This window comes from Phalacrocorax aristotelis, chromosome 3 (assembly GCF_949628215.1).
Source record: "Phalacrocorax aristotelis chromosome 3, bGulAri2.1, whole genome shotgun sequence".
NCBI classification, from domain to species: Eukaryota; Metazoa; Chordata; class Aves; order Suliformes; family Phalacrocoracidae; genus Phalacrocorax; species Phalacrocorax aristotelis.
Genome location: NC_134278.1, coordinates 83146329 through 83174147, shown reverse-complemented (window position 1 = coordinate 83174147; position 27819 = coordinate 83146329). Strand labels below are relative to the sequence as shown.

The following is a 27819-nucleotide window of genomic DNA, read 5'->3' as shown; positions in this document are numbered from 1 at the left end:
GTACACCTTCCTCATTTTGAAAAATATGTAAAATGCACTGGCATTAAGAGGAATCACAGATGAGTGCCTTTAAAAAAAACAAAAAGGATAGAGTTGACTGAAATCAAGTAATTAATACTTGGAGAATTCTATTTTATGTAGAGAGGAAGAGAAATAAGCTACACTGCTTGTGAGTAGAAAATCCTTATAAAGTTTGTAAATGACAAACGAAATACCTCCCTCTCTCCCAGGTGATTCTGGTAAAGTTCTTGTTTTCACTGAACCAAGAGAGCAATCTACTAACCCAGCGTACAACACAATGTCTGGAGCAGCATATACAGTACAAGCTCTTCCTCTAGCAGCTTGGTCAAAAGGACTAAAGTATTTTAAGGAATGGTGAAAGCTACACATCTAGTGACAGAAGGATTCCTTAAGATTATAGACTGAGGAAGACAACTGTAAACTCTTCACAGCCACTGGTCCAAAGAAAACGAAAGGGGCAGGTGTTGCTGTGGAAGGCATTGCTGGTGTCAACGCCTGTGATCATAAAGCAACACAAAGGCACACTGGGAACCCAACAGGGCTGCAGCACTGAGTAAGAGCTGCCTCGGGCTTTTCTGAAGCAGTTTAAGATATTGCCTCCTTCTGTTGTCTGCTTTCCACATCCTTCAACATCAGCAGCAGCACTAGTGGATGTATAAAATCTATTCAGCTTCTCCAGTGCTAGCTTGATACATTAACCTAAATGTCTAATGGAATTGGCTACCTGTTAGGATCCTGAAGGTCTGTGGGTTTTGCAAGCCTGGAGTCTCCTCCTCTGCATGCTACGATGACAGTAACTTCCAGCAAAAGTGCAGAGAGGACAGATGCAGATAGCAACATTTTTAATGACTGCGGTTGATCGCAACACAGCTATTTCAGCAGAATGGATAAGAACTGGTAGCCAAGTTCAACCACTGACACATCCAACACCCATGGCAGCTCAGGTCACAAGCAGTGCAAGAACGGCTTGGAGACACTTCCTGCAATCTTCTTCCTCAGAGAGAACATTTTGCAATACACCCATGCAAAATGCCCAGTTCTAAGCTAGGCCACTGCCCTCAAGTGCTATACAGATTATATTATAAGAAAGTGGATGCATATCCAGTGGTGCACATGGCAATTTTTTCATTTTTACACAATATTTGTATAGCTTTGTAGTCTCTCTCAGACCTTGGCCATAGCCACATGAATGTTGTCTTGTTGCTAGAAGGAGTCTCCATGTTCCCATTTACTCAATTCTAGCCTCTTCCATTTTTCATCAGGATGGCTGTCTTTGTAGCCACACTGTAACCTGGGTCAGGGAAATAATCATTCTAAAAAAACACTGGTTTTGAGGGGGAGATATTTTTCAGCAGATCAGTTTCCCAATCTAGCTCACTGGGTGGCTGCACAAGTGCTTGCCCCTGACCACAAGGACTGTAAGCTCCCATTTAAAAGTTTGGATGCTTCAGAACAAATTCCCCAAATGCCTAAAACCAGTGAATACTGAATTTCCTCCCACATTTACCTTTACTCTTCAAGTCTTCATCTGGCTCATATGTCTCAATTATCTGCATTGCTCTTTTTGTGTCATAAAAGGGAAATAAAATTTCATTGAGCCGAGGATCTCGTTGATGCTAAGGTTAGAAAACAATGGAATTCAGCAAAACAATATAGTGCATGGCTATCATCCAAGAGTATTTCATTACTGCAGATGAGAAAGAAAGAAGTGGACATTTAAAAAAAAAAAAGCACCCTAAAATTTACAGGCTATTCAACAGTAACTTTAGCTTTAGACAGATAATGAACCTTATCTTTCATAAGAAATCTAGGCAGTCTTATAAAAATATATAAAAAAAAAATCCAGAGCAATCGTGTAACTGGTCTTACTCTTGCTTGTTAATGAAAATAACATGACTGCACATGGTATACGTGTGAATGAAATGTTTGGAAATAAATAGCTAAGTTTCTCTTCTTTGTAAATTCTCTCTCTTCCTAATCTTTTTTTGTAGGTCATGTAAATTGACAGACTTGACCGATGGCATTGTAACCACCTCTGCAAAAATGGATGTCTTCAACAATATATTCAGCCAAAGTAAAAAATAAAAGTAAAATAAAGCTATACTATAAATACAGAATTTGAAAACCAAGTTTAGAAATATGCAACTGCTGATGATTATTTGTGAATCATGGAAACATTGTGCTATTAACTACTCAAAAAACAGTGTAGGTTCTTAGAAGAAATATGTACAACTTAGAAGAGCTTCACAATATAATCTCTTCAATTCACAGTAATTTACAATATTAGGATTTCATAATATATGTTATATTTAGAAACAATTTAGCAGTAATTTCTAATACACTACTAAAACTCAGAGTTTTTAAGTTTTACTTAATAGTGTGCTACGTAACTTTTGTTTTTCTCCATGCTGGATTAGAGCTGCACACTGTGTGCCTGATTCTCCATTAAAAGAAAATTAAAACCAGAATTGAATGGAGTAGTGGCATGTAAGCAGATGCAGTAAAACAAAGAAATAAATACGACTGTGAAAACCCTCTTTTACCCCAGTAGGTGCACAGTTTTCAAGCTTTAGTTTAAGCAGAATTCAGAAATGTAACAGGCCACCCCCATATTGGCGATCAATAATTTGGAGTGGACAGCATGGTGTTGATATGGCTTGGCTCAGCACTATCAGCATTTGCTGTAATTCCTTATGTGTAAACTTTCTGACATTTATTTCATGAAAAAATCCCAATATCCAATCAAAAATAGGCACTTGATCTCCCTTCTTACAATCAATACATTGGTGCATGTGCTTAATTCCAAGAAATTACAACCAATGCCAATTTAATCATGCGATTAAGGAGGGATCTTTCAAGTAATGCTACTGACAGTCTGCAGCATCTAAAATACAGCAATTTCATTTGCTACAGATCGGCTGTCTAGATATTTAAGTAAAACTCAGATGAGATATGATATGAGAGCAGATGGATGCAGGACACAACTTGCTAAGCAGCGCACAACAGCAACACAACATTGGCATGCAACAGTACAGTCTACTGTGACAAATGACAAGCTTTATACCATTAGTGACAATAAACTACTTCAAAAAGTTGTACGAAATAGTAGGGAAGGTTCTTAAGAAAAGTGCTCTTCCCCACCCTCTTTCTTCTACAGTTAGTCATGAGCAAACAGAAGAAAATAAATGGGATAAAGCAAAAGGTCTCTTCTTGAGAAAGAGTCACAGAATTATCAGAAGGAGCTAAGAGCAAAATATTTTTCTTGTAGCAATGGCCATCACTCATTATCAATTTTCCATTTGAACAAAAGCATGTTTTTATGTTTACTTGGTTTAAAAAATAAAGCAAAATTGACAACTGATGAAGTTTTACTTCAAAGAGTACTGACTAGTGTCTCTTGGGTAAACGTTCTGCACTACTGAGCTTGTTGGCACAAGAAAGCTGTAACACAAAAGCCGACCAAAACTAAAAGCATGAAGCTTCATTTAGAAAGACAGCATGCCCCAGGACTAATTGTGTATGTCCGCATTTGATTGTTTTAGTTACAATCTTAGACAGGATGCCCACAGACTACATTCCTAACCATATGAGGGTGAACCATCTAAAAGCATGGGGAGAAACAATGCCTGTATGGTTCTGTAAAGAAAGGAGGATAATTTAGTCTCCCCAACCTGGCCTCCAGTCTCCTCTTTGAGTGGATACAAACCAAGATGTACAGCAATTGTTAGTGTGCCAGAACCAGTTTTGCCTCTTGAATGTGTTCCATGCAGTGGTAAGAAGGCTGTCCTTTTGTGGAAATGAAAAACAGGGAGGGAGAAAGAGCAAGCAAGCAAGTGGGAAGCAGGGAGGAAGAGCAAGGAAGTGGGAAAGAGGGGGGGCAGTGGAAAAGAGGGGGACAGAAAAAGATCTCATACCTCCTTCCCAGGAAAAAGGTTGTCAGATGCCTGATAATAATTATATTTCTAAAAACTTTCCAGAAGCTTTCATACTGATACACAATTAAATCAGCTGTCAGCCAGCAGCATTTAAAAGTCAAATAGAGACAGCAGTATGGAGGAACCCCAGGAAAGCAGCGCTCTCTCCACTCATACGCAAGTAATGTATCCTCATGCTTCCTTAAAAACCCATAACACATAGAGGTTCTGAGGATGCCTCAGAGGTTACCAAATTCAAAATAATTTAGGTTAAAGACTCTGATGAAGAATTGCTCTGCCAAGTAACCCCCCTCTCCTACATAATGATAATAATATTTTTATATTTTCCAGCATTAAACATCACTGCTAATTGCAGTGTTGGCCCGCTGTCAAGGGGACAGAAATGATCACTTCAGGAGGGAGATTCTGGGTCATTTAGTGGCTTTCAAATCATGACCAAAAATTTAAACTCTATTTGGAGACTAAAAGACCTCCAAAAGCACAGAGCCAAAGGCATTAGTTTCAGTCATCAGAATGAATGTCCTACTCTATAAAACTACTTGACTAGATTTTCCCAGCTCTGGTCACCAACTAAAGGGCCAACTACAAGATTTCCAATTGCAAAATGTGTTGTGTCAATAAGAATGTAGCCAAAAAGATGCATTTTTCTCCAATACCACCCTATAAAATAAGGCTTCTAATTCTGCAAAAAGGACTGCTAAAACAATACAAAATTGAGAGCACAACAATTCAATTTTAATTTTTTATTCGGTTACTGGAGATAGCCAGGAAGTTCTTACAATGGCTGGCAGCTCTTCTTCAAAAGCTTGGGCTTCAAGGAAGCACACTTTAAACTATTACAGAGATCAGTTTTAAAGTAATTGACTGAAAAATTAGAATTAACACTAAAAAAAAAAGGTCAGAAGCTAATATGGTTCAAGGTGGGGACAGGGCTGTGTGCTTCAAGCAGTGAAGTGCGTCTATTACTACAAGAGAATTGGGGGGGCTGAGGTACTCTAAGGGGATAATTTATAATTTAAATCATCACACTATCCTTTCTCTCTTCAATGCAGAAGCAAAAATTACATGCCTTAGCTATGAACCCAGTCCTACAAACATTTAGACACTGAACTTTGTACATAGCTGTCACAAAAGAACGTCTCACAGTAGTGAGATTGAGGATATGCTCCCATTTGCTTATAGAGAGAACTATGAGACACGAACTAAGGGCCCAAGTAGGTAACCATTAGTCCTGAAGCTGATAATCTTCTCACTATCTTTTTTTTTTTTTGAATACTCTTTCTACATGTAATTCAGGTTTGGTGAAGAGCAAGGCGTGCATTCCCTGATGAAAAAGAAAATTATATTCTAAATGTGATACATGGGGAACTTGCTGCTTGAATCTTCATATACCAGTATCAGATATATAAATACATATATATAATATATATTAAAAAGATTTATAACTAGTAAAATAATTTTAGATGGCAAGATTTTTGGTAATGCACCCAATCCCTGAAAGATCATGCAGAGAGGTAAAGCAGCTATCCATTTTCCAGATGACAAGAAACTACTGATGCAAAAGCAAGTAGAATGTGCCTATTTTCCATGTGTAAGTTCTTGTCAAATATACCTGCTGCATTTATTGTTGCAACTGTGAATGAGTCAGTCTTCTATAACTTACTGTACTTCAGGAATAGGAAAAACCCCAACCCCACACTGTTTATTGAACTACTTCGCACACTCACAATGTTAAGAAATACTAAATACTCCTGCCAACAACTGTATTCTAGAAATACAGCAATAAAAAATGCTTCCTCTTACTCTGCACACATAGTATTTTAAAAATCATATACAAACTCTTAAAATATCCTCTTAGCTCTTAGATTTGTAATAGATTTAAATAATACTGTCAAGAAGAATCAAACCACTGTTTATAAAAGCCTACTTCTTTTTTTCTATTATTCAGAAGGATTAGCGGATATATTTAGCTGTGGCCTACAGGTGAAGTAATTGCTTATAATAAAATACTGGGTGTATTTTAGTTGAGACTGCATTGAATGTAGCAGTACAAAATGTATAAAACATACATAACACACAACATAACACAACAGCAAGTAATCAACAGATGCAATCTCCAAAGCCAACATGTAGAAAGCACAACATACAAGGTTGGAGCTGATTTTTGCACCTGGATGTTACCATAATGGAAAGATCAGCAGATCAAAAGCATAGCAAATAATGGCATGATTCATGCAATGGAAAGATTGGAAGAAGCAAGCCACTGCAGACAGACTTGTATGGTAGTTAATGTATGAAAAAGCTTACTTCATTTAGAAAGCTCACTAATTGGTCTACCGTTAAATAATCAGTTTTGTCTCCATTGCTGAAAAGAAATTTATTAGAGAATGTAAGTTTTCATATACGATGCTACAGTAGGTATGATTTACATGTTGACATTGTTGATACTTTTAAAACCATGTCTTTTTCTACCTGAAGTAGCTCTATATTCTCAAAATGAAGTCACAGAAAATATACTAACTGTCTATGCTTGACACAGTATATCTCCCATACTTCCTATAACTGAACAAACAATACTTCATAAAACAACATGTAAGTCCTCCAGCTGAGAATAAATTGTGAAGAAACTTTTTAAGCTTTAGATATTTATTTAATTTCATTAGTTCACATATTGCGTTAATCACCTAAAGGAGCAAGTTAAAATTACAGTAGTTAGTAAAGCCAATGCAAAAAAAAAAGTTCCAGGTGCTTCCTCTAACTCATGTAAAAGTTGCTCTAAAGTACAGAGTGAACTTTTACATTAACAATCTGAGAGGGAAGGAAGGGGGAAAACAGACTTGAGTTTGTCTTAAAATACTGCTGATGCTACTAGGATTCAAGGTTAGATAATCTTTACAGTGTTCTGTCACTATTAAATATGGACTAAAAATACAGCAAAATGAGTTTAAAGCAAGATTATATTAAATTCAAACTTACATCTTCTTAAAGAGATCCTCTATGTCAGTTCGGGGACATATCTTTTGGGTGAGCTCATAAAATTTCTCATAAGTAAATGCTGCAGGCTCAATTTCATCATTCTGCAACAAAATGCAAAGGTACATTTATCCAGCAAAAGAGAGCTTATATGCTCTTTTCCCGAGAGCATATCTTATATCAGTAAAAGCAACCGAGAACTACTTTAGCTCTTTACCTAGTATATGCTTACATAGTTTCTTCGGTATTTTCTGAAAGCAGTTCTTAATTCATCTTTATCATAGATCTGTTGATGTGCTTATATTCTGACCTCACAGTAACATTAATTCTACATAAACACAGAGTGGAAAACAGTCTTTATTTTAATTCTGAAGCTTAAAAAAAACCAACCCCAAAAGTCCAAACTAGTGTACAATTCAGGAGACTTATACTGAAGCCAAGGGACGTTGAGGAAAAAGTCCCAGGTTTGGTGCAATCATTTTAAAAAACAAATCAGCTCTCATACAGGGGCATGTAAAACTTCCATGAGGGAGGGAACACATGGCTAACACATTCAGTATCATGTCCTTCTCTGAACAAGATGAGAACCTCAGCAATGAGGAAAAAATTAATCTCAGGTGCCAGGCACTGCTACAGCTGGGGATTCATGTCTTCCTACACCCCTTCTCCCCAGCTGGAGACAGCAGGCTGCTGAGCCTGTATGGCTGCCCCTCACCAGCCTCAACCAGCACTTGCTGCAGTCAGGCCAAGAACCAGAGGCTGGAGCCTCCAAAATGAAAGAAGAGAGGCTGGGCAGGAAGTAAAGCTGAAAAAACTAGCTGCAACGGTAAACAGCTGTCACCTTTCTGGGGCTGCTGGCAGGGGCTCCTGCTGTGATGGGAGAGAGCTGGACAGCAGTTTTTCAAAGGAAGGGAGCACAGAGCAGGAGTCATCCAAGAAATGCAACTGAGAGGACAGCATGCAACAAAAAGGTATTATGTGCATATTCTGTGCTCAGGTACTGTGTATAAATGAATGAAAAGGTAGTCTGTTACAGAAAAGAAGGGAAGCCTCATCTGAGACGTTTATGGACCACTGTGTCATACAGATTTAATTACATTTTGGCTTTAGTAAACAATTGATAGTGACTAATAAATTACTCATGAACAATACACGTGTTTTTCTGTGATGCAAATGACTTGGATCACAGCTACGAATGTGAACAATTCATCAATTTATTAATATACAAAAAGGTTATTCAAAACCACTAAATACCTTTCCACTGGGAAGACCTAATTCTTTGAGTGCCTGAAAGATCACTTTTTCTGTTTTACCTGATGCAAAGGTTCTGGTAATGCTAAAAGAAAAAAGAGCGGGGGGGGGGGGGGGGGGGAAGGAAAAATGTTAGTCACTTTTTAAACAACCAGTTCTCTCTCTCTTGCTTTTACTGCCAACATTTTCCTCTGACTTTAACTGATGAATGTAAGCATCTCCCAAGTAATAGTGCGGTTGAAAAAGTGCTCTAAGCTTCACAGAGCAGCAGCGGTCTGCCTGCAAGCTATCCATTAGAAAATATACCAAAACAATGGACTGGATGCTCTTTTCACCTCTATGCATAGATAAATTACTGTGTTTAAAAAGTAGCAGATTCTACAAGTGAGGAGACTCATCTCTCCAGCCATTCCTGGTTGTGGTGGCTTCCCTTCCTTGCCAAGCATTAACCTCTGCCTACCAGGTGAGCCGTAAGGTATGAACCATTTCCAATGGCAGCTTACTTCCTTTTCAAGCAGTCACTGCTAGAGAGACACTTCCATGTGCACGTCAAATCTCATTCCCTGCTCCCTCACCAGCTGCAGTACTCACTCCTGCCTTTGAATGCTCCCTCACCTTACAAATATCCCTGTTCTAGACATACTATGCCCAACTCTTTTAAGTAAGTCTCAGCTGCCACTCAAATATTTCCACCAAACTGATTAACATCCCCTTCCTTCCACAAAATGGGTGATTTCACCATGTGTGAAACTGACAAAGTGGCTTCACTTGACATTAAATAAACCCAATTAAAGCTTAGTTATTCGGTATGATTAATGTGAAAGCATTTTGTCTATTTCTGTTTCCATTTGAGATGAATTCAAATAACCTCTAACTCCAGAAAAGTAGATCCAAACTTGACGGCTCTCCTTCCTTCTGTTTACAGTCTAATCTAAAATGATGTGTCCTACAACCTCTTGATTTCAGTGTCTCAGTCTGGAGAGAAACACTGAAGTCTGTATCCAATATCTATTTCTAAAGCTAACAAAAGCTGTACATTAGGAAGGACTCTGTAGTTGCTTTGTAAGAATATATCGCTCTTTATTATGAAGCGAGACAAACATTTGGTGACACTTTTTGTTAATCTCATGCATAGTAAACAATTTCACATGGTGAAAGATATGAAAAACCTGTTGCTATTATTTGTTGCTATAGCAATTCATAGTTGTTTTACTCTCCAAAACTATGTAAATATTTTCATACTAATAAAGTTAAGATCAGGAAACAAAAGATCTAAATGATAGAATAATATTTTAACAAATCTTGGCCATTTTTTTTTACTTGGTTCTTTCAACAGTTGGATTTCCATGTCCCTATTTAGGCACCTAAATAAGCTATTGATTTTCCAAAGCTGATAAGTACCGAGACGTTTTCACTAAAATATAGACTGAGTTTAAGTTTAGGCACTTGTTTCTTAAAAAACCCTCAGGCATCTATTTTTCTGCTAATTCTAAAACACAGTGTAATGTTAGCTCTACAATTTACCACCTCTCTGCAGCCCTGTAAAAAATTCTATGTCTGTTCTAATGAATCGGGCCCCGATAATAAATGTAATGTAAAATGTGTAATATTGGCATAAGCAATTAATCAGAAACTGTGAGCCAAGATCCATGGCTGCAGGGAACTTATTTTTAATGCCAAACTGTTTTTTATTTCACCAAAGATGACAGCTAACATAGCAGTAATTTGTAATGAGAGCAGCAGTCTAGAAAAGATTGCACAAATCAAAAAAGACTGTAAAAATACAGTACAAAACTTTCATTTTTCTAAGGTTTTGTAAACAGAACTATGTTTCCCTCTATCAGAAAAGACTTCATCCTAGCGCATTTACATTCACCTTGTTGTACACCTTGGAAGAAAACTGGGCTACTTCAGAGGCAGGCAAGTTACTCATGTTCTCCAGTGGTTTGGGGCTTTTTATGGTAACATGTCAATGTACTTCCTCATAAATATTTAAAATTCTTCCCAAATCTGGGACTAAGCTGTATGAATCTATCACGCTTGTTGATGGATTAAATTACTTGGTAACTTCAGACCTTCACCACTTTCCAACCATTACTTCAAAAATCAAGCCAACACATAAACAGTTCAAATCAATCTTTTACCATGGCTCCACTAAATTTATCAGTTTGGCTAGTACCACTGCGTACACAGTACAAAAAATTATCTAAAACGGTTTCCAACCACCAGCTAAGTATTGAAACAGATTTCTTTTATGCACTCTGGAGTAATCGATACAAAACATATTTACTAAAAAAGTGTAATTTCGAATTAACTTAAACTACTGTAAAACAGATTTAAGCCTCATTTGTCATAGTTTAACTTTTAAAATATATTTTTATAGATGTAGTTATACAAGGGATAAGCATAGATTGAGCAAAGCTAATTTCTAAACAGGCTCTAGCTGAACAGGTGCAACTTGCACATGTAGAGAATCCATTTTCTGCCAACAGAAAGCTGCTGAAACCAAGCAGAATTTTTTTCAACACTGACCTTTTTAGTCATTGTTTACAGTAGTGGTAAAATCTGAAAATACAAAATATTTTACCCAATGACGTGCCCTTGTAAAATCTGTAGATGTAGTTCTAGACCCAGACTACTAAAATTTATTAAAGCCCAAAAGACAAATCTGGTGCCCTCCTAAGGTTTTTGCGCTACTAACTGCCAGAATTTCTTCTCTCACAAACACAGTAGATCGATAGTAATAGATATATGCCCCTGAGTACATTAAAATCTAAAAGTAGTTGAGAAGAAATCTTCATGACTATGCAACCCCCAATTGCACTAACGAGGAGTTAGGAATATTTATGCCATTTACCACTGACAGCCTAAGGAGTTTCACCTTCTCAAGGCTCATCATTCCCTATGGCCATGTGCTGGCTGCAAAAATCTGTCTTAAATGTGAAAAGAAATACAAGGACCTCTGATTTCCCAGATGAGATTTTTTTTTCTCAGTGTTTTACTGCACTTCTGTGTAAAAATGAAATAAAGGTGATCTTGTGATATACACTCCTACAGCTTAACAGATCTGCTGGGTATTCTGGTTCTGAGAGAATAACCTTCCTATCTGCATCCCCAGAGCTACAGTAATTGCTACAGGAGCTGCAGGAGGAGGTGGAGGTTTGATGAAGTAGGGCTGACTAAATAATATTATGTTTAAAAACAGGTCTATGGGAAGGCCTGACCATAGCAATCTGGAGGTCAGTTGAAGGGGAAGCATCAGTGGTCTAAACCAGTGGGAAGAGGTACTGGGGATGGGGCTTGGGTAATAATGTAAAACTTGGTCTGCCCACTTTTCCCAGTGCTTCCTAGCTTGCTTTCCTCATACGTACATTATTCTCCTTATGCATCTACCTCCTTCCATTCCCTCTTTTATCTCTCCATGCTCCCTCTCTGCACTGTTTGTGGGAGGAGGAGGGAAGCAATGAAATTCCCCACACCCCAGGCTGCCCAGAGCTGAGAGACCTGGGTGCCTGTGTCCCACTTCATGATAAGTAGCTGTTGCTGGATCACGTTACTCTCATGATCTTGCTGTCCTCCATCAAGGCTCTTTTCAGCCTCTTTTCCAATGTAGATCTACAGAGCAGACTGATTTCTTCCCCCTCATTCACATTCCTCCTCTACAACTTTCCTCCAGTCTCTCACTGACATCTCTCCTTGTCCTTTCAGCGGGTGATACAGTGCTTTCTGGATGAGCCCCAAGATGCTGCTGCATTTCACCCACACCAACAGAGTGCATTCCTTGGAGCATCCAGATGTAAAGATGATTCAGCTCCCCTCTGCACAGCATAGAATAGTAGATCCTTTACAATTTTATACTGCAAACTACTTTTGCAATAAATTAAGCTGCTAGACACCAATTTATGTCAACCTGGAAACAGTGCAAATTTGAAAAAAGAAACTCTAGGAACTGGAAATATTTTTAAGAAAAAGGATTCAACTTTAAGAGAACATTTAAGTCTTCTAAAACCAAAACTACAGATCCAGAAGGAAGATTTAAAACACTGGAACCAGCAGGCTGGACCCTCTTCAGCAAGATGCAGGTTTGTCTGCATGCACAAATCAGTGTGCTGTAGCTCACTGGAGAGAATTTATGCCTCGCTAAATGGGAGGTAAAATATTTCAAGGCAGAAACAGTTTCAGACAAGATAGTGCACTATAAATTCACAATGAGGAATCAAGCTCTATGTTCAAACACAGGCATAAACCTCTAAAGTCTTGAAAATAAATTTGCCCTTGTAGTATTGTTCCCTCATCTTTACCCTTCAGTTGATACTCCTCACAGTACTTCCGCACAGAAGGTGCCTCACGGCAGTTTAATTCAAGGCTGAGAAATAAGCAGGGGCTTGGCAATGTGAGAGTTGAAAGATTAATACGCTGAAGCAGCCTTAACACTCTCAAGGCGTCACTTGAGTCATGAAACTAAAGAAACCTGGAAGACAGCATGGGAGGCCCTTTGTCTTTTTGCAAATTCTACAGATGCAAAATCCTCTCTCTCTCCCTTGAAAAATGTCTGTGAGGCTTCTTACATAGTCCTCCTTCTTGCTCCCTTCTGTGACTTTCTCTTTATGAAAAAACAGCATGCCCCAAAAGTATGGTTTTTCACATACTGAAGAAGAAGGAAGCTCAACGTATCAGCAATTAATTTCTAGAGCAGGAGTGGGCAGAATTATTGCCTAGCCAGAGAGGACTGAAAATCAGTAACTTGTAATAGTTAGTAGCTGTTCAGAAAGAAATACACTGTTCCAGCTTTTCTGTTACTGACAACAACTAACCCAATGATTCATTTACCGTGTGGAAAAAACCAAATATTATCCTGGGGGCTCCTACAAAAGCAGAAGCATTTCTGGCAAAGCTATATCTGTCTCTTTTACAAGGAGCTACATTTTAAAACAGACCATTTCGTCCTCTACTTAACTGTTCTGCAAGTTTTTATGGTTCTTTTGATAAGCATTTCATGAAGTTTTACAACCTGAAAAACCCATCCCAGAGTTTGAGTTTTAAGCTGAGAAAACTGATGCTCTTAGCTCTAAGTGACTTCAAAAACAATTATGAGCACTCATATCTTCATTGCAAAAATTAGTAGGCTGATAAGAAGTCCTGCCTAGTTTACCAAGGAGATATGAAACTCAGCTAAGTACGTCTAGTTCTGTACTTATTTTTACATATGTATTAGTAATAAAATTGATACCATATTTCCTTTTTAAGCCACAGAATTTTAGTAACATTATACACCCGGTACCTGATAAAAACTTGAATTCCCAATTGTGCTTACCTCCGAACTGGAATTTTCCCATTTGTGTTTGTTAGAAAGGCCAGCTTCATCCAGCTGAAATTAAAACCAAAATATTTTTAAAATACTGTTTACTAAAATTGGGATCTAGATACTTATATTTACATTAAGATTATTGCCATGTCTGTGAAATGAGCACAAACAAATAATTGTTCTGCAAGACAAACATTTTTCTGTAACCTTTCAGTGCTTGAGACAGAGCAGCTCTGTAACTGTAAAAGCAAAAAGCAGCCCAAAAGAATCAGTACATCAATTAGCATGAGTGTGAAGACAAGAAAGACTCATGGGGTTCTGTTTGCATATGCATTAGTGAAAGAACAAACCAGACAATAATTAAAACATACAATATCAATAAATCAAATGTACAGTTATAAATTCTCTTATCGTTTTTCCTGGGCAGATACCAGATACAGACCTGAGACCTCTTCTGGTCACAGTGAAAGATAAACCCTAAACTATTTTATCACCATTTTCTTTATTACATTGTTTTGTGATTGCAAATGTCGAACTATGAAAAACAAAGATTTTTTTTTTTAATTCCAAGAAGGAAAATACAAGGACAGAAAAATAAAGGAGAAAGGAGAGGAAGAAAAGTAACTTACTGTTTCTTGAGACATGTCATTGGACTGACATTGTTAGCTCTAAAATTGTGTATAATGGATCCAAGCCCTTCTACCCATTGCTGAAAAACACAAAAATTCAGAAACACCACATCAGGAAAACTGAAGAGGGAAAAAGTAGGAAAGTTTGTCTTGGGGGAAGGCTCTTCTTCCTTGCAGCTATAGATAATGTTAATAACCTGAGTTGAGGAAAAACCTGCCCACTTCACAGCCTATAACACCATGGAAAAGTTCAGTCACATTTTATCCATTACTATTTCATTCTTCACTAAACAAAGTGAGTGTGCTTTCTATTCTTCCAAGGACCATATGTAGCATCAGCAGTGCTATTAAAACAGTTTATTGCCAGCAAAGGCAAGCAGTCCATTGATTGATTTATTAAGCCTTCTATTTATAGCCTGTATAAACATACGTCTCCCTTTCAGCTGCAGCTGGCAATATTAGCTATTACTAAGCAACATTATACAATGTCTGATGGCATATTTTACTGGTCCAGTTTTAGGAAAGGAATGAAATAAAATATTAATTAGCTAGAACAAACCACAGGGAGACACAACAATTGGTCTGTGATGCTGACCTCATCTAACACCCTGTTACATATTCAAATCCCACTTGCTTTCTTGCCCTCATCCTTAAAAAGCAAAACGTTCCAGTAATCAGTGGGATGACTTTCAGTCAACACTAGCATTACAGCACTTACTTATGTAATTCCTTTTTATAGACATATATTTTTCTACTACAGCTTGCACCTAGACTTTGCAGTACTGTATAGAAAAAGCTTAAGGATTAGGTCCTAACATGAACACTCATTGATTTCAACAAGAATCCTGGCAGGATAAAGCTACAGGAAGAGAAAAAAATGACAGCCCTACAAGCCAAGTTCGATGTCAGTTATACTATTGTAATCCTAGGATTACTCAACAGACAATTTACACTGGTGGAACTGAGACGCGATTTGATCCACTGCTTAACATTAACCGCAAGAATAAAGAAGCTTCTTGCTTCCGGCCAAATTCTGAGCATGCAGCTTGAACTGACTTGGGCAGGATCCAGAATTTGACACTTATAAAGAGATGCAGATGAGTATATTTTTCTTTTCATGAATGAGTGTTGTACATCTGCAAAATAGACGAAAAAATCATCATTTATATAGGAGGAATACTAATGTCTTTGGAAAATGGCATGGGAGTAGATCTGTATGGGCTAAACCAAGGTCTAAGGTGTCAATTCAGCCCATAGCACACTTAAGTAGACCCTTGTACTCATGACACATAACAAGCACATCACAAACTTCTTTTTAAACAATAGTTAATCACACTCCCTTAAAAATGGACCTTATGAATCTATTTTGCATGAAGAAAAGTAGCCATTTATTAAGATGTTTACTAATATTAAATATTCCTTTTCAAATTCTCCTTTTTAAGAAGTACTGCATAAAATATGCATACAAATAGAATAAGCACATATGTGAGAATCATATGAAAATAGAAGTCTGACTTATGAGAAAAGCTAGCATTTAGGGTTCTCTCAGGTGTGGTCTGTGCTTGAAAACAACCCACCAGTAACAGTCTGCACAACCATTTCTTTTCCCAACTGCATGAATAAGATGGCTTGCTAGTCATAGTATGGAGGTACTGTCTAGGGATATAAAGCAAGCAAGGTGCATGGGGAACGATGATATTATTTGTTAGAACTGATATAACTGGAAGCTATTGACAGACTTAGGCAACACTTACCTCTTCCTACAAATGTTCCCTCACCTAAGATGGTAAGAGGAATAGTGCTTGAGATAATTTCAGGATAAATGCCTGAAAAAGTCTTACCTATATTTCCATCTCCTAGAACTGTCAAAATTCAACTATCATCATTCAACTATCAACAACTATCTATGTTTGGTTTTTTGTGCATTTTTTTGTTTGTTGGTTTGTTTTTTTTACAAGTAAAATGTAACATTACTGCTGTATTAACACTGTCACAGCTATACAAAAATTTATCCTCATATGGTCTAGATTAGTCTGCAGTCCCTTAAAAGCTCCTCAACCTTTCAATACTGTCACATAAAGTAAAATGGCATATGCACTGCAAACAAAAAACCCCTGCCAAAATTAAATAACGCAAAATGCATGTTGTGAACAAGCTGCAGTCTTTCAAAACTCCTGTTCTTTCCTGCTAAAAATGACATCGATGCAGTACTGGCAATGTCACCATTTCAATAGGAAATAAACACACAGAGATCCATTCCAGTTTGAAGGCGATGGGTTGCAACTACACCAGATACAACAACATCTAACATTTAAAAGTAAGGCTACCCAGCACTCAGTTCTGAAGCTACTTCTGTACATGGAGAACAGCTGCCAGAACAGAACACTGCTAGAAAAAGAAAAAAAAAACCCAAACAAAAAAAATACCCACCCAACAAACAAGTACAGAGAAATCAATACACTAACCACTCACCAAGTAATTTCTTTGCATGAGTTGTCCTGATGATCCCCCACTGTAAAGGACTCCCTAAGCAATTTTCAATTATAATGCCCTTTCCTGATAGAGATACCAAATCAGGAACTTCATTCTCTTACACCAAAAGAGCACAGAACTACAGCCAAACACTGATAAAGCACAAAAGCATCACATCTCTGCTGGCACCAAGCAAGGGAGTAACCTAAGAGTCTGTCCATCTATGAATCATCTTTATGTTGTCACGACGCCCCCTGGGCAAGACATGGCAGTTCGAGAGACACATTTCCCTATCTGTTCCACACCACACAGCTGCACTACAATGTAGCAGCTGGCTGCTTGCACTTCAGTTTGGGGCTAAAGCAGTTTCTGGAGCCTTTCATCAGATATTCCCCACAGTTACCAGCTGGTCCCAAATTAACTAGGAATAAGAGAGCTGAGGAAAAAGAAATGTTCTGGATTGTGAACATACTACATAGAAGCAAAATTACTCATAGAAGCAAAATTCCTCATCCATAGATTAATAGAAGCAAAATTCCTCACCCATAGATTAATATACATGCTCAGTGCAACACATTCAAACTCTTTGTCCTTCTGAGCCAGAATAGTCTCCAATCATCACTTTTAAGGCACTGTGATCCAGTGCACAGATATTCACAGAATATCCAAAGCCTGAATACTCTGACAAATGTCAAGCTGGTAATATATTGCTTTCCTGACAACAAACCATTCCCAGATTTAATGTAAACTTGTCTGATGACCTTGTGGAAGGGATGAAAGAAGAGCCAGATTCTTCTCAGCTAACATGCAACGAAGAATATAGCAGCAGCCTCGCTTGTAATGCTATGACAGCACTTCTTATTTTACAGATGAAGCTGAAAGACCTGTAAACCTATGTAAGTAAACAGAAAAAAAGATCCTATTTCTTCTGTGCTCAGCATTTCCAAATCACTACCTCTCCAAAGGAGGAAAATCCTATAACAAGATTAAATTCTGAAGTGAGATAGATAGGAAACACTTCACTTGGGTCTTACAGAAAGTAGTTACACGATAACAATTTCTGATAAAAATATAGGATACATTTGATTATTACTGATGTTAGTACTAAATATTTTCCAATTTTCAAAATATGGCTCAGTACCTTTAATCTGTCAATGTAATTCCTGAATGGCTCTACATATACCAAGAATTATTCCAGATTCATATAAAAGAGGAATCTGGGCCCTGCTATCTAATCCTAGAGAAACAACAACCATGAAAAGAAACAAAAACAAAGACAAGTACACCTTAAACACTGATCCTTCAGCAGACACAAGAGGCCAAAATCTAAGTACACTGCAAGCCGGACTAGGTGGACTGTGTTGTTTTTCTCTAACAAGATCCAACAGCATCAAACATCTCTCTAAGGAAAAGCAGCACTCTTCCAGCTTTTGCTGTAGTACTCAGATGATTCTGAGGCACTTAGCAACCTTGTGTTAGCTAGGGTTCATCAATGAAACACAGGCAGCAGTAGCAGGGCACACAGATAAGCCTGACCTCTCAGCTCTCTTTTAGCCATCAACCTCTCATTTAGGAGGGTTAAAAAGGACAAAAATTATGAAAGATTAAAAATCACCATAACCTACCCCTCATTAAATTCTAGACAAGGTCATCAATTGCTTATTTACAGATTAGGTCAGTATTGTCTTGAGATTTTACATTCACTTTTTCAGTGTAGTCTCTCCACAGTTGCACTCTACCCTAGTTCAAGCATCGGGAACGCTAGGGAGGCAAGAATGCATTGCCCTCTGATTTTGTATTCCATGCCTGTGACTGGCTGTCAGAGTCAAGGGCTTGATAGCTTGAAGGTTCAGGAAACTCACGGACAACAGAACCATGTTTCCCAGCTCCTTACCAAGATAGACATGGCCTGGCAGGATTCCCTGGTACTTTGCCCTCATCCAGCAATGCTGTGACCAGTAGATGTCCCCCTTCTCTCAACACAGATGTCTCAGAAGTCATTTCTGTTCTATGAAAATTACTGTATCTTTAAGTACACGACAGCAAAAGCAAGGAGTCTAGACCAGTGAAAAACCTATCCCTTACCTGACCAGCTGCAGCACAGACCTGCAGATAATGCTGTGAAAATTCTGTTACAAAGATAAAAGGGACTCTTATGACTTTCAAATCTTTCATCTGGAAAGCTGAGGCTCACACAACTCTGTATTGGGAGTTGCCTGACGTGTCCATGGTGCTTCCACCCTTCAAAAAAGCTTTTCACCCCAGAATGATTTTTCCAGCATTGGAGGAGTCTACTCTGAAAGCTTCTGGACAACTCACTTTGTATGCTTTTGTATGCAGACTAAGACAAACATAGTGGAGCTTCATACAGTGAAATCGACCTCCTGGCTACAGAGAACAAGGACTGAAGTTTGAAGTTTTCAATTTACTGATAACTCCAAATTTACTGATAACTTTCAATTATTCAATTTACTGATAACTTTCTGATAACTTACTGATAACCTGGCATAGCCAAGAAAGAACAACAAAAAGCACAAAAGCAAGCATCACAGACGCTTAACTGCAGACTGGCTAGGATATGAAGATTTCTCTAGAGAACAGTGTGTTACATACTTGGCTGAGGGCTACCTAAATATGTAAACAGCGATCATGTATTTAAGACAGTCATAGTTTTAAAATGTTTATCATGTAGATTATGAAACATAAGCCACATACTAAAATAATGGGACACAGAGAACAGCAGTAGACTGTAGTTCTGTTCAATTATATTCTGCAGGTTTCTTGCGAAGTTTTGTTTTGAAACATCAAAACAAACCAAAGCTATCGGAAAATAGAATTTTCTTTAATGTGACTGTGGGATATTCCTGTGGGAATCTTCTGCTACCTTCTGGGTGCCCTCCTAGCAATGGGATTTGGGCAAATAATTAATTGCTTGTTTCATGGGAAAAAAAAAAAGTCAGGGTCAAATGAACCAGAACTTTTTTGTAAGTCGAGATGAGCCATAGAGTAGAAACAGCAACAGAAGTGATCAGTCTGGTCTTACCAAAACATGACAGTCCATTTACCCATTTTAAACAAACTGAAGTAAATTTAAAAATGAAGACGACTATCCCAACTGAAAAGATGAGAAGTTTAAGAATGTCAAAATGAAATGCTTTCATCTGCAGTCATTTTCAACGCTGTATTATTAGCTGTATTATAAAGCTTGCATTTTACCTTTATGTTGTTTGTCAGGGTATGAGCAATAATGCATTTCAGCACCTGCTATTCATTCTGGTGTCTCACAGATTAGCCATTAATGTGTGATTCACTGTCTCAGTGAGTAACACACCTGTGGAAAATATCTATTTTCTAACAAATGCAGCTACGCCAGTATAAAAGGTTACTCCACTCCCCTTCCCACCCTATCTCCCTGGTGGCTGCTCCCATCCCTACCTATCATCAGTGGAATGGTGTGCATCAGGTTTTCTTGAACACTGCTGTGAGCTTTGCCCCTAAATAGGCGACGTGAGAATAACCCTATGGCTCTTCCTTGGAGTAAGCAAGGAGTGTTTGCCCCTAATAAAGTTCACAAAGTCCTCTGCCAGCAGGGCAGTGGGAACAATACTTTCTGGCAGAAGGGCAGAAACTATCAGCTGGAGAGATGGTGCTTCCCAACAACACAGCTGGATCTGGGAAAGAACAGCTGTCAGTACAAATTTATCCCTGGCATGCAGTAACATTGAAGGATGTAAAAAGGGCTGACTTGAATTAGGTTAATCTTTTAAGTTAAACTCCTTAATGCATTGCCACAGTGGATGAGCAAAGAAGACAAGAAGTTCAGATTTTGGGCTGCTGAACTACAAGAGCTTTATTGGACTTAATGTCACCTTTGGATAGGGAGCCTACATGCCATGTGCTAAGGCCTAACATCAGCACTACATCACTTCTGCACTAAGGAAATTCACCTCCAAATACTCACTGGCCTTTTCAAATGTCCTAGATTGAGGAAAGCAGATTATCAGACTACTAGGTCACTGAACGTCCATCTGGGAAGTAAAAAAGAAAAATACACACATACGCTCACAACATGGCGTGTGCGTGTGCGTGTGTCTAATTTATATAAGCCCACTTAATGAGGAGTCCAAACATTAGATTTTAAATTCCACCTTTTATAGTCACTCTCTACTACCACAGTGGAGTTGCTTTAGGAGTGGACCATGACAGCTGCTCACAATCAGAGAGAGTACACCCTATTTTATGGTTGCTTTAAGAGTGGAAATGAAAACCAGTTTCTCAGCTGAAAAAAACAATAAAATTTAAGTAGATAAATGTAAATACCAGAGTTGGGGCTTGGAGACAAGTGGAGAGATAGTAAACACACTCTTGTTGCTGGAGCAGCTATACTTGGAGCTCAGCGATGACTTGGCCAGACCTGCTGAGCACATCACCGCAAGAGGCAGAGGAACATAGGGCTGCTCCAGTGCAGAGATGATGACAGATCACAACCAACAGCCTGTGACAAGCCCTGCCTGGAGGGGAGGCTTCACCACTGCCCATAGCAGGCAGCAGCTCTGTGCATGCCCCCCTGCCACAGCTGGGGCACCCCTAAGAGACTGTCTCCATGCCCTGCCACCCTGTTCTATGGAACCTGGCAGAATCTGCTTCCCACAGACACCACTCCTTAACACGGGTAGCCTGAAGAAGTCAGGAACTTGCATTAACTTTCTTCTTTGTCATGGTTACTCATTTCCATTATAACCCAGCCTTCGGTGAGTAAAAACTACTTCTTTTCCAATTGTAAATTATTATCTAGAGAGGCCAAATACCTTTTTGCCCTCTTTCTGGCCAGAAATGTTCTGGACTTTTGTATTTGGATCTGACGCTAAATTTCCTTGTTCTAAAGTATCCCAGTCAAGTGCCAACCAATCACAACCTTGGCTTATCTGAGGAAGGGGCAAAAGATCTACAGCAAGTAATGCTCACATTCCTCAAGGCAATGGGGCAGAGGGAATAGCCAAAACCACTACAGACACATTCTTTACGTGTATCTGGGCTGCTTAAGCTACAATCATTGCCCCTTTTTCCCCTTTTTCTCCACAAGGGGGGCTTACTTTTGAACATTGGTTAAATCAAGGCCTATTTTAAATTGTAGCTGCATAGCTACTTAATGCCATGCAAAGACTCACTTGTTCTAGCGGAGATTCACTACGTCCCAGAAGATAGATGTCTTCTCATGAACAAAACAGGAAGAATTAAGCAGGAACAGCTATATGTGCAGATAATTTCTAGAAAATTTTATTTAGCACAGAGGGATGTTAGCCAGTTGATGTACTTACCATCTACAAAAGACCAATACAGTACAGGCCAAATTACTTCCCATATGCCCAGAAACCCACTGAAGGCAACTTAGAAAGCTCTACATTGTTTTTGGCTTGATCTACTTTACCCTCTCCCTTGTGCCTCAAACGTATCAGATCAGGTGGATCACCATTGTTGACAAGTTCTGGATATGTATTTTGGTGGAAAGACTCCCAGCTGCAGGACTCTCACATTTACAGGCCTCTCAGAGCCTACCCACAAGCTGACGCAGCATGACACACCATTTTTGTTAAGTATCTTGGTGGTTAATGAAGCCGTAGATCTTTTAGACAGTATAATTAGCTCACCAGTTGTGACAGTCTATGCAACTGACCAACATACTCCTCAGAAACCAACTAGTCTAATACAGTTTTTTAAGTTCCTAAGCCACCTTAGATTTCAACTCCAACTTTCTGTTTCCAGAATAAATCAGAGACACTCTTGTGTTAAATATAACAGTATAAAAGCCGGCATCTCCTTTTCTTTGCTTCTTAAATGTTTTCAAAACATAACTGTGGCATGCCATTTCCCTGAAAGTCTGCTGAAAATACACACAGTAAAATCAATTTAGTGTACCCATCTAAGTTATACAAGTATTTCTCCTTATCATGGAGTTTACTCAGTACTGCCAGTGTTTAAAGAGGTATGGATTCAAAGCAATGAAGAAAGAACCAGGTCTGCCAAGGGATTTAGTGATCCTGCATTCAGCAAACAAATACTCAGTTTTAAAGAAGATTTAGCAGGTGTGTGTTACCAATCACTAGTCAATCTTTATCTCACGGGCAAAACAGATTATCATATACCGTAAGTACATACAATCAGAAGAGAAAAGCAAGATGTGTGTATTTTTAAAATCCCTTGAATCTCTGGGTCTAAGCTAGTAGCTACTATCAGTACTCTGGATCAAGTTTCTCAGAGCAATTTATAGCAGACAGATTGAGTAGCAGGCCTTGGTGGAGCCACAGAACTTGCATCATGAACTGCAATCTTAAGCTCTCATGAAAGATGACGTGTAAAAAACCACCATTGTTTTCTTAAGGCTGTTCCATGTCAATGGGAAACAGAAAAGAACCTGGATATACTGGAATCACCTTAGCTGTAGAGAATTTTCCTTCCTGCTTTTTGTCTTTTCAAATAATATGAACGACACAATACAATTAGGCTATTGTTGAACAAAATTTTGGAGGGTTGAGCTCCACCCACCAGGAAAATGAAAGTAATTACACTTCCCTTCAGTATCCCTGTGTATTACAGATCTACTGCATAATCATCACATAGTCTGCAGTACAAGCCCCACACGGAGATACTAAACAACCAAGGTAATGCTACGTCCTACATTTAATGGTCTCAGCATCTACTTTTGATAAATCTCCATACATGCAAAGGCTGGTAAAAGTCACTTTCCTTTTCACCATGGCACGCAGACATGTTATAAAATGCTCCAAATGGATGTTTGCTACCCTTTTTTGGAGCGTGGCAGCAGACATTAGAACAGGTATTTCAGTCAGCCAAGTAGGCTGGCTGACTTAGGAAAAACAATGGAGTGCTGCTGAGGCGCTTTCCTTCTTTTAACACTGTTTAATTGTGAAATACCTTGGCTATTTCTGTGTTTTCCGCTACCATGAAAGTGAAGCTGATGTTCACCAGATCTGTGCCACTGCAAACACACACTATCCGTCCTTCCAACTCATTTTCCGATTTTCCAACAGCCTCAAGTGCAGTTAGTATTTTGGGATCCTGTTAAACAGAATAAATAGCTGGTTACATTTGCAAAACTTTTATTATGCAATGCACTATGGGAAAGATGCACTTCCATCTTCATATATATTAACACCTTTAAACCTTTGCCAATCATCTTAAATGACTGCTTTCACTTAGAATAATTGTGCGTAAACCTGAAAAACAATATATTCTAACAATTAGGAACATGACTGTGAGAACTCAAAAGTAAATTAAGTACTTTAAATATATTTTAGAAAGTTAAATTAGAAATTACATATATTCTCATCACAAAAAAGAAAAATCAATCACCCCAAGGAATGAAAATAGAGGAGCGGTATTAATCTCTAAGTAAATTATTCCAATCTAGTTAAGTCCATAGTTACTGAGAGTTATGATCTGTGTGACTTTTTGGCTGTTTCTTAATGACACGTCTTACAAGCTGGTATCTCTGCTGAGGGTCAAGTGCTACAGGTTTAATGGGCATAAAGAGCAAATTACCTATGTAAAGACAGAGGTGAAGTCTGAAGCGTATTGGTATGTTGCCTGCACATGAAGCATGGGGTTGTCTGCACCACCACTTCTCATGCCCCTTCTCTATGGGGGAAAGATTTTAGTCTATGGATAGCCAAGAGAACTACTAAGCGATAGTTACCTACAGGTAACACAGAAACACTTAACACATGAAAGTGGAAATGCATAGGTGTTAATGGGTATCTTGCTTCACAACAAATCTCTGAATTAAAGGCCTGGAAGAGGAAGGCCCACAATTCACCTCAGAAAATTCTACATATTCCTTCTGAAGAATACCACTGAAAGTATTTCCAAAGTTTTGGGTTTCTCCAGAACTCCTAGCTAGTACTTCTGTTGATATTCTTCAGAATGGCAGACAGTGACCAGCTGCACTCTCTGACCATCTGCCTGTATAAAGAGGGATGCAAACAAAACTTTCTACATTTTATGTCAATGTAGCAAGAAGATACAAAATTTAAACAGATGTGAACAAATTTTTGAATATGAAACATTTTTCCCAGATCCCTAAATCAAGTACCACAGTACACTGTCACAAAATAATTTAAAACTCCTGATATGTGCTCTTAATGTCTGTTGTTCAGCTTTCGCTGCATCCTGAAAGCTGAGCACTGCACTACATCAGGAAGACCAGATGACAGAACCTTCTTACTGCAATCTCACCAAATTACTTTACTTTAAAACTTAAATTTTAGACTGTGATTGCAAAATAAAAGCTGTGCTGTTGGTATTTTTTAGAGAAATTAATGTCAACCTGCATTTCACCTTCAGTTTAAACATTCTTTATTTAAACGAAGAGTATAAACTAACTATAGAGTACCTTTGGTACAGCTCCAAAACGAACACTGTTGATCAGGGAGCATTCTAACACCTGTCCTTCCTGAAATGGCAAAAAAATGTACAAGTTCAAAGGTCTGTTGACACATGGCTCCATTAGGAATTGCAGCAAAACCAAACAATAGCACTTATTTGCAAACACTGTTAATTAACACTAAGCAGTATATTTCCCTTTTATATTAGTTAATTCCCTCTCAAATACTTCACTAGGCCAATTGTAAAAGAATAGGACTAGAGCTTGTTTTGTAAATAAACTAACACAGTATTTTAGATTTTAAAAAACTAGCCAGAATATAAACCAAGTTCAGTAATATCTAGTACATATTCCTAACATAATTCTAATATACCTTTCCTTCACTTTTCCATCTCAGAAAAAAGCCAAATTCATCCACTTGGAAGAGACAGTTGCTTTCAAAGACAAAAGATTCCTATAGAAAAGAAAATACAGACCATTACATTAGTCAGTTTGACAAATGTCATAAACTTATTTTGTGTTCAAAAATAAAAGATTGTTACATTTCTCTCCAAATACCTTCCTGGAGAATTTGCTATTCCCAAAGCAATCAGAAATGAGGGAGACAGGCTTTTAAAAAATTATCATTTTTAATGATTTGATTTTTTGCTGCCATTTGAGACATTAGGACACACTTAATTAGTATTTTCCTACTCCTTTGCAACTATAAAGATTTGTTTTGTTTAATAAAAGCAATGATTCCTACATAATAAAAAACTTTACCGAAATGGAACTTAAAATTATTAAAAATTAATGCTTCCAACTACATAAAGGTTACAAATATTTAACTTGCCAATACTAACTTCAGGATCAAATGACACTTTTCATTTTAACATGCAGAATTTGGGAAGCACTATTCTGTTAGAGTATGACAGTATGCATGTTGTAAGCATTTTGTAGCCAGAGTATCTGGCAAGCAGAGTTTGAAGGATATTGATCTGTAGACAAATCAAGAAGGAATGGCATACCAAAGAGACTAGACAAGGCAGAAAAATCAGATTAGCTGAATTAAAAAAGAAATATCCTCCACACACCTCTAGCCTCAATGCATCATGAATTAAGCTAAAAACAGGATAACACTACGCAGAATCAATCACTTTTTTTTTAAATGAAAAAAAAAAAAAGGATCCAGGACTTCCTGACTTCCGTAACAGAAAACCAACAAGCATGCATGCAGACTACAGCACCGCTTACCATTTCAGAGACCGTTGCTTTGTTCTACATTATGGACTGAGGTAACTTTCTGAAATGCCATGTCCTCTGCTGTGCACATAGCCAGGGCAGCAAGCACACGACTTTACATGGCTGTTTTCAAAGCCAAAGGTCTTGCATACGAGAGAATTTGAATTTAGGTAACAAAACCAAGTGAAAACTCCAATGCCTTCAATCTGTGGAGCATCCTTTTAAGTCAGTAAGTCTATCCAGCACAGTTTGCTCTCGCTGAGTTACTCTGAGGCAGGCCCCCAGCCCAACCTGGGATGCAGGACATCCTGAGGCAGTCACAGGTGCCTTTTTGGCTTCTGCCATGGAATGAGGGCATTGGGTGGGAGAGAGAATGGTCACATTCTGGTCAGGTCTTATCCTGACCTGATACTGGGCTTGCCACTGGTCAAGCAAGTTCCCGGATCCACAGTGGGGTAATGTCCTTGAGCCCTCCTAGACGGGCACAAAGGGAAAACGTTGTGTTTGGAATAATTGCTCCTTTTCTCTGGACACATTAATTACTGAATGGTGTCTACCACTCCTGGACAACATTTTAGGTCCTCAAACAAGATTTACAGGTTTTAAGGACTGACACGTTTCAGTTTGCCATCCAAGTAGCAAACAACTAGGTTAATTTTGCAGGCTGGGGAGCTGAGATAGAAAGTATAAAGTCGCTGCAGCTCAGCCTGAGCCAACACCTCTATGCATGAGTTTCCAGCATGCACTGCTCTGCCCATCTTTCTCCACCATAACTCCTATTTTCCTGCCCTCAGCCTAGCACTCATCCCTCATGAAACTTACTGGTGCCAGACACCTCAGATTTACTAGTTTTACAGCCCTTGGAGTCCTGTTTCATATAAAAATGCAGCTAGCTACCAATCAAAATGAGCGCCTCTTGCATTTCCCAGAAAGATTACTCACACAATAAAAGGCTGCAAGTTTTTTTGTCATTTACTGTGTCCCCATCTATCAAAAAGCTCTTGATATACCAAAAATGTTTTCACAAAGGTGCCTATGTAAACTGCACTCATGTTGATGTTCCACCCTAGCCTTAACTCTGTTCATCAAGTTACTTTTTCTGCAATTTGTGTTCATGTATGGTTAAAAAAAGCACTTGCCATCAGACCACATAGATGAAACATGATCAGTAAGATTCCTAAGCAGGTCTGATTTTTATTTCCCATATTCTGCTGAGATAACTCAGTTCTAGGCTCAGATTTTTCCATAATTCTGTAATCCGGCTGGTTAAGGGACTCATTTATCAGCAAAAGATGGATCAAGACACTGCTCCACATGACAATGACCCAGATTTTTCTAGCCATTCAATGAACCTTGGGCACAAAAAAGACTTCTCATTCTGTACTAGAGCTGTTCAGTCACCCAGACCTTGTACTAGGATTCCTGAGCCCCAGTTCTGCACTGACTTGCTGTATGACCTTAGTTCACTTACCATTTCTCTTTTCTCAAGCGTGACCTTTCTGTTAGGGTGGGGAATTAAGCACAGAGTTTCCATGCACATTAAAAGCCTAGATCTGAAACATTTTTCTTGAAAATTGCAAGCCCGATAGCACAGGGATTGGGTCTTGCTAT

At 38.4% G+C, this 27819-nt stretch overlaps 1 protein-coding gene across 4 annotated transcripts in view; it reads right to left on the bottom strand.

Moving 5' to 3' along the window:
* Positions 1-27819, bottom strand: part of PLCB4 (phospholipase C beta 4) — a 207506-nt gene that overhangs the window by 62539 nt on the left and 117148 nt on the right. For all 4 annotated transcript variants that reach the window (XM_075088219.1, XM_075088220.1, XM_075088222.1 and 1 more), the window contains 9 exons: positions 25361-25441; positions 24997-25056; positions 23520-23663; positions 14115-14194; positions 13495-13548; positions 8184-8265; positions 6933-7033; positions 6264-6321; positions 1529-1637 (listed from right to left, as the gene is read on the bottom strand). In XM_075088219.1, coding sequence (XP_074944320.1) covers positions 1529-1637; positions 6264-6321; positions 6933-7033; positions 8184-8265; positions 13495-13548; positions 14115-14194; positions 23520-23663; positions 24997-25056; positions 25361-25441 — 769 coding nt within the window. The remainder of the gene's footprint in view (positions 1-1528; positions 1638-6263; positions 6322-6932; positions 7034-8183; positions 8266-13494; positions 13549-14114; positions 14195-23519; positions 23664-24996; positions 25057-25360; positions 25442-27819) is intronic.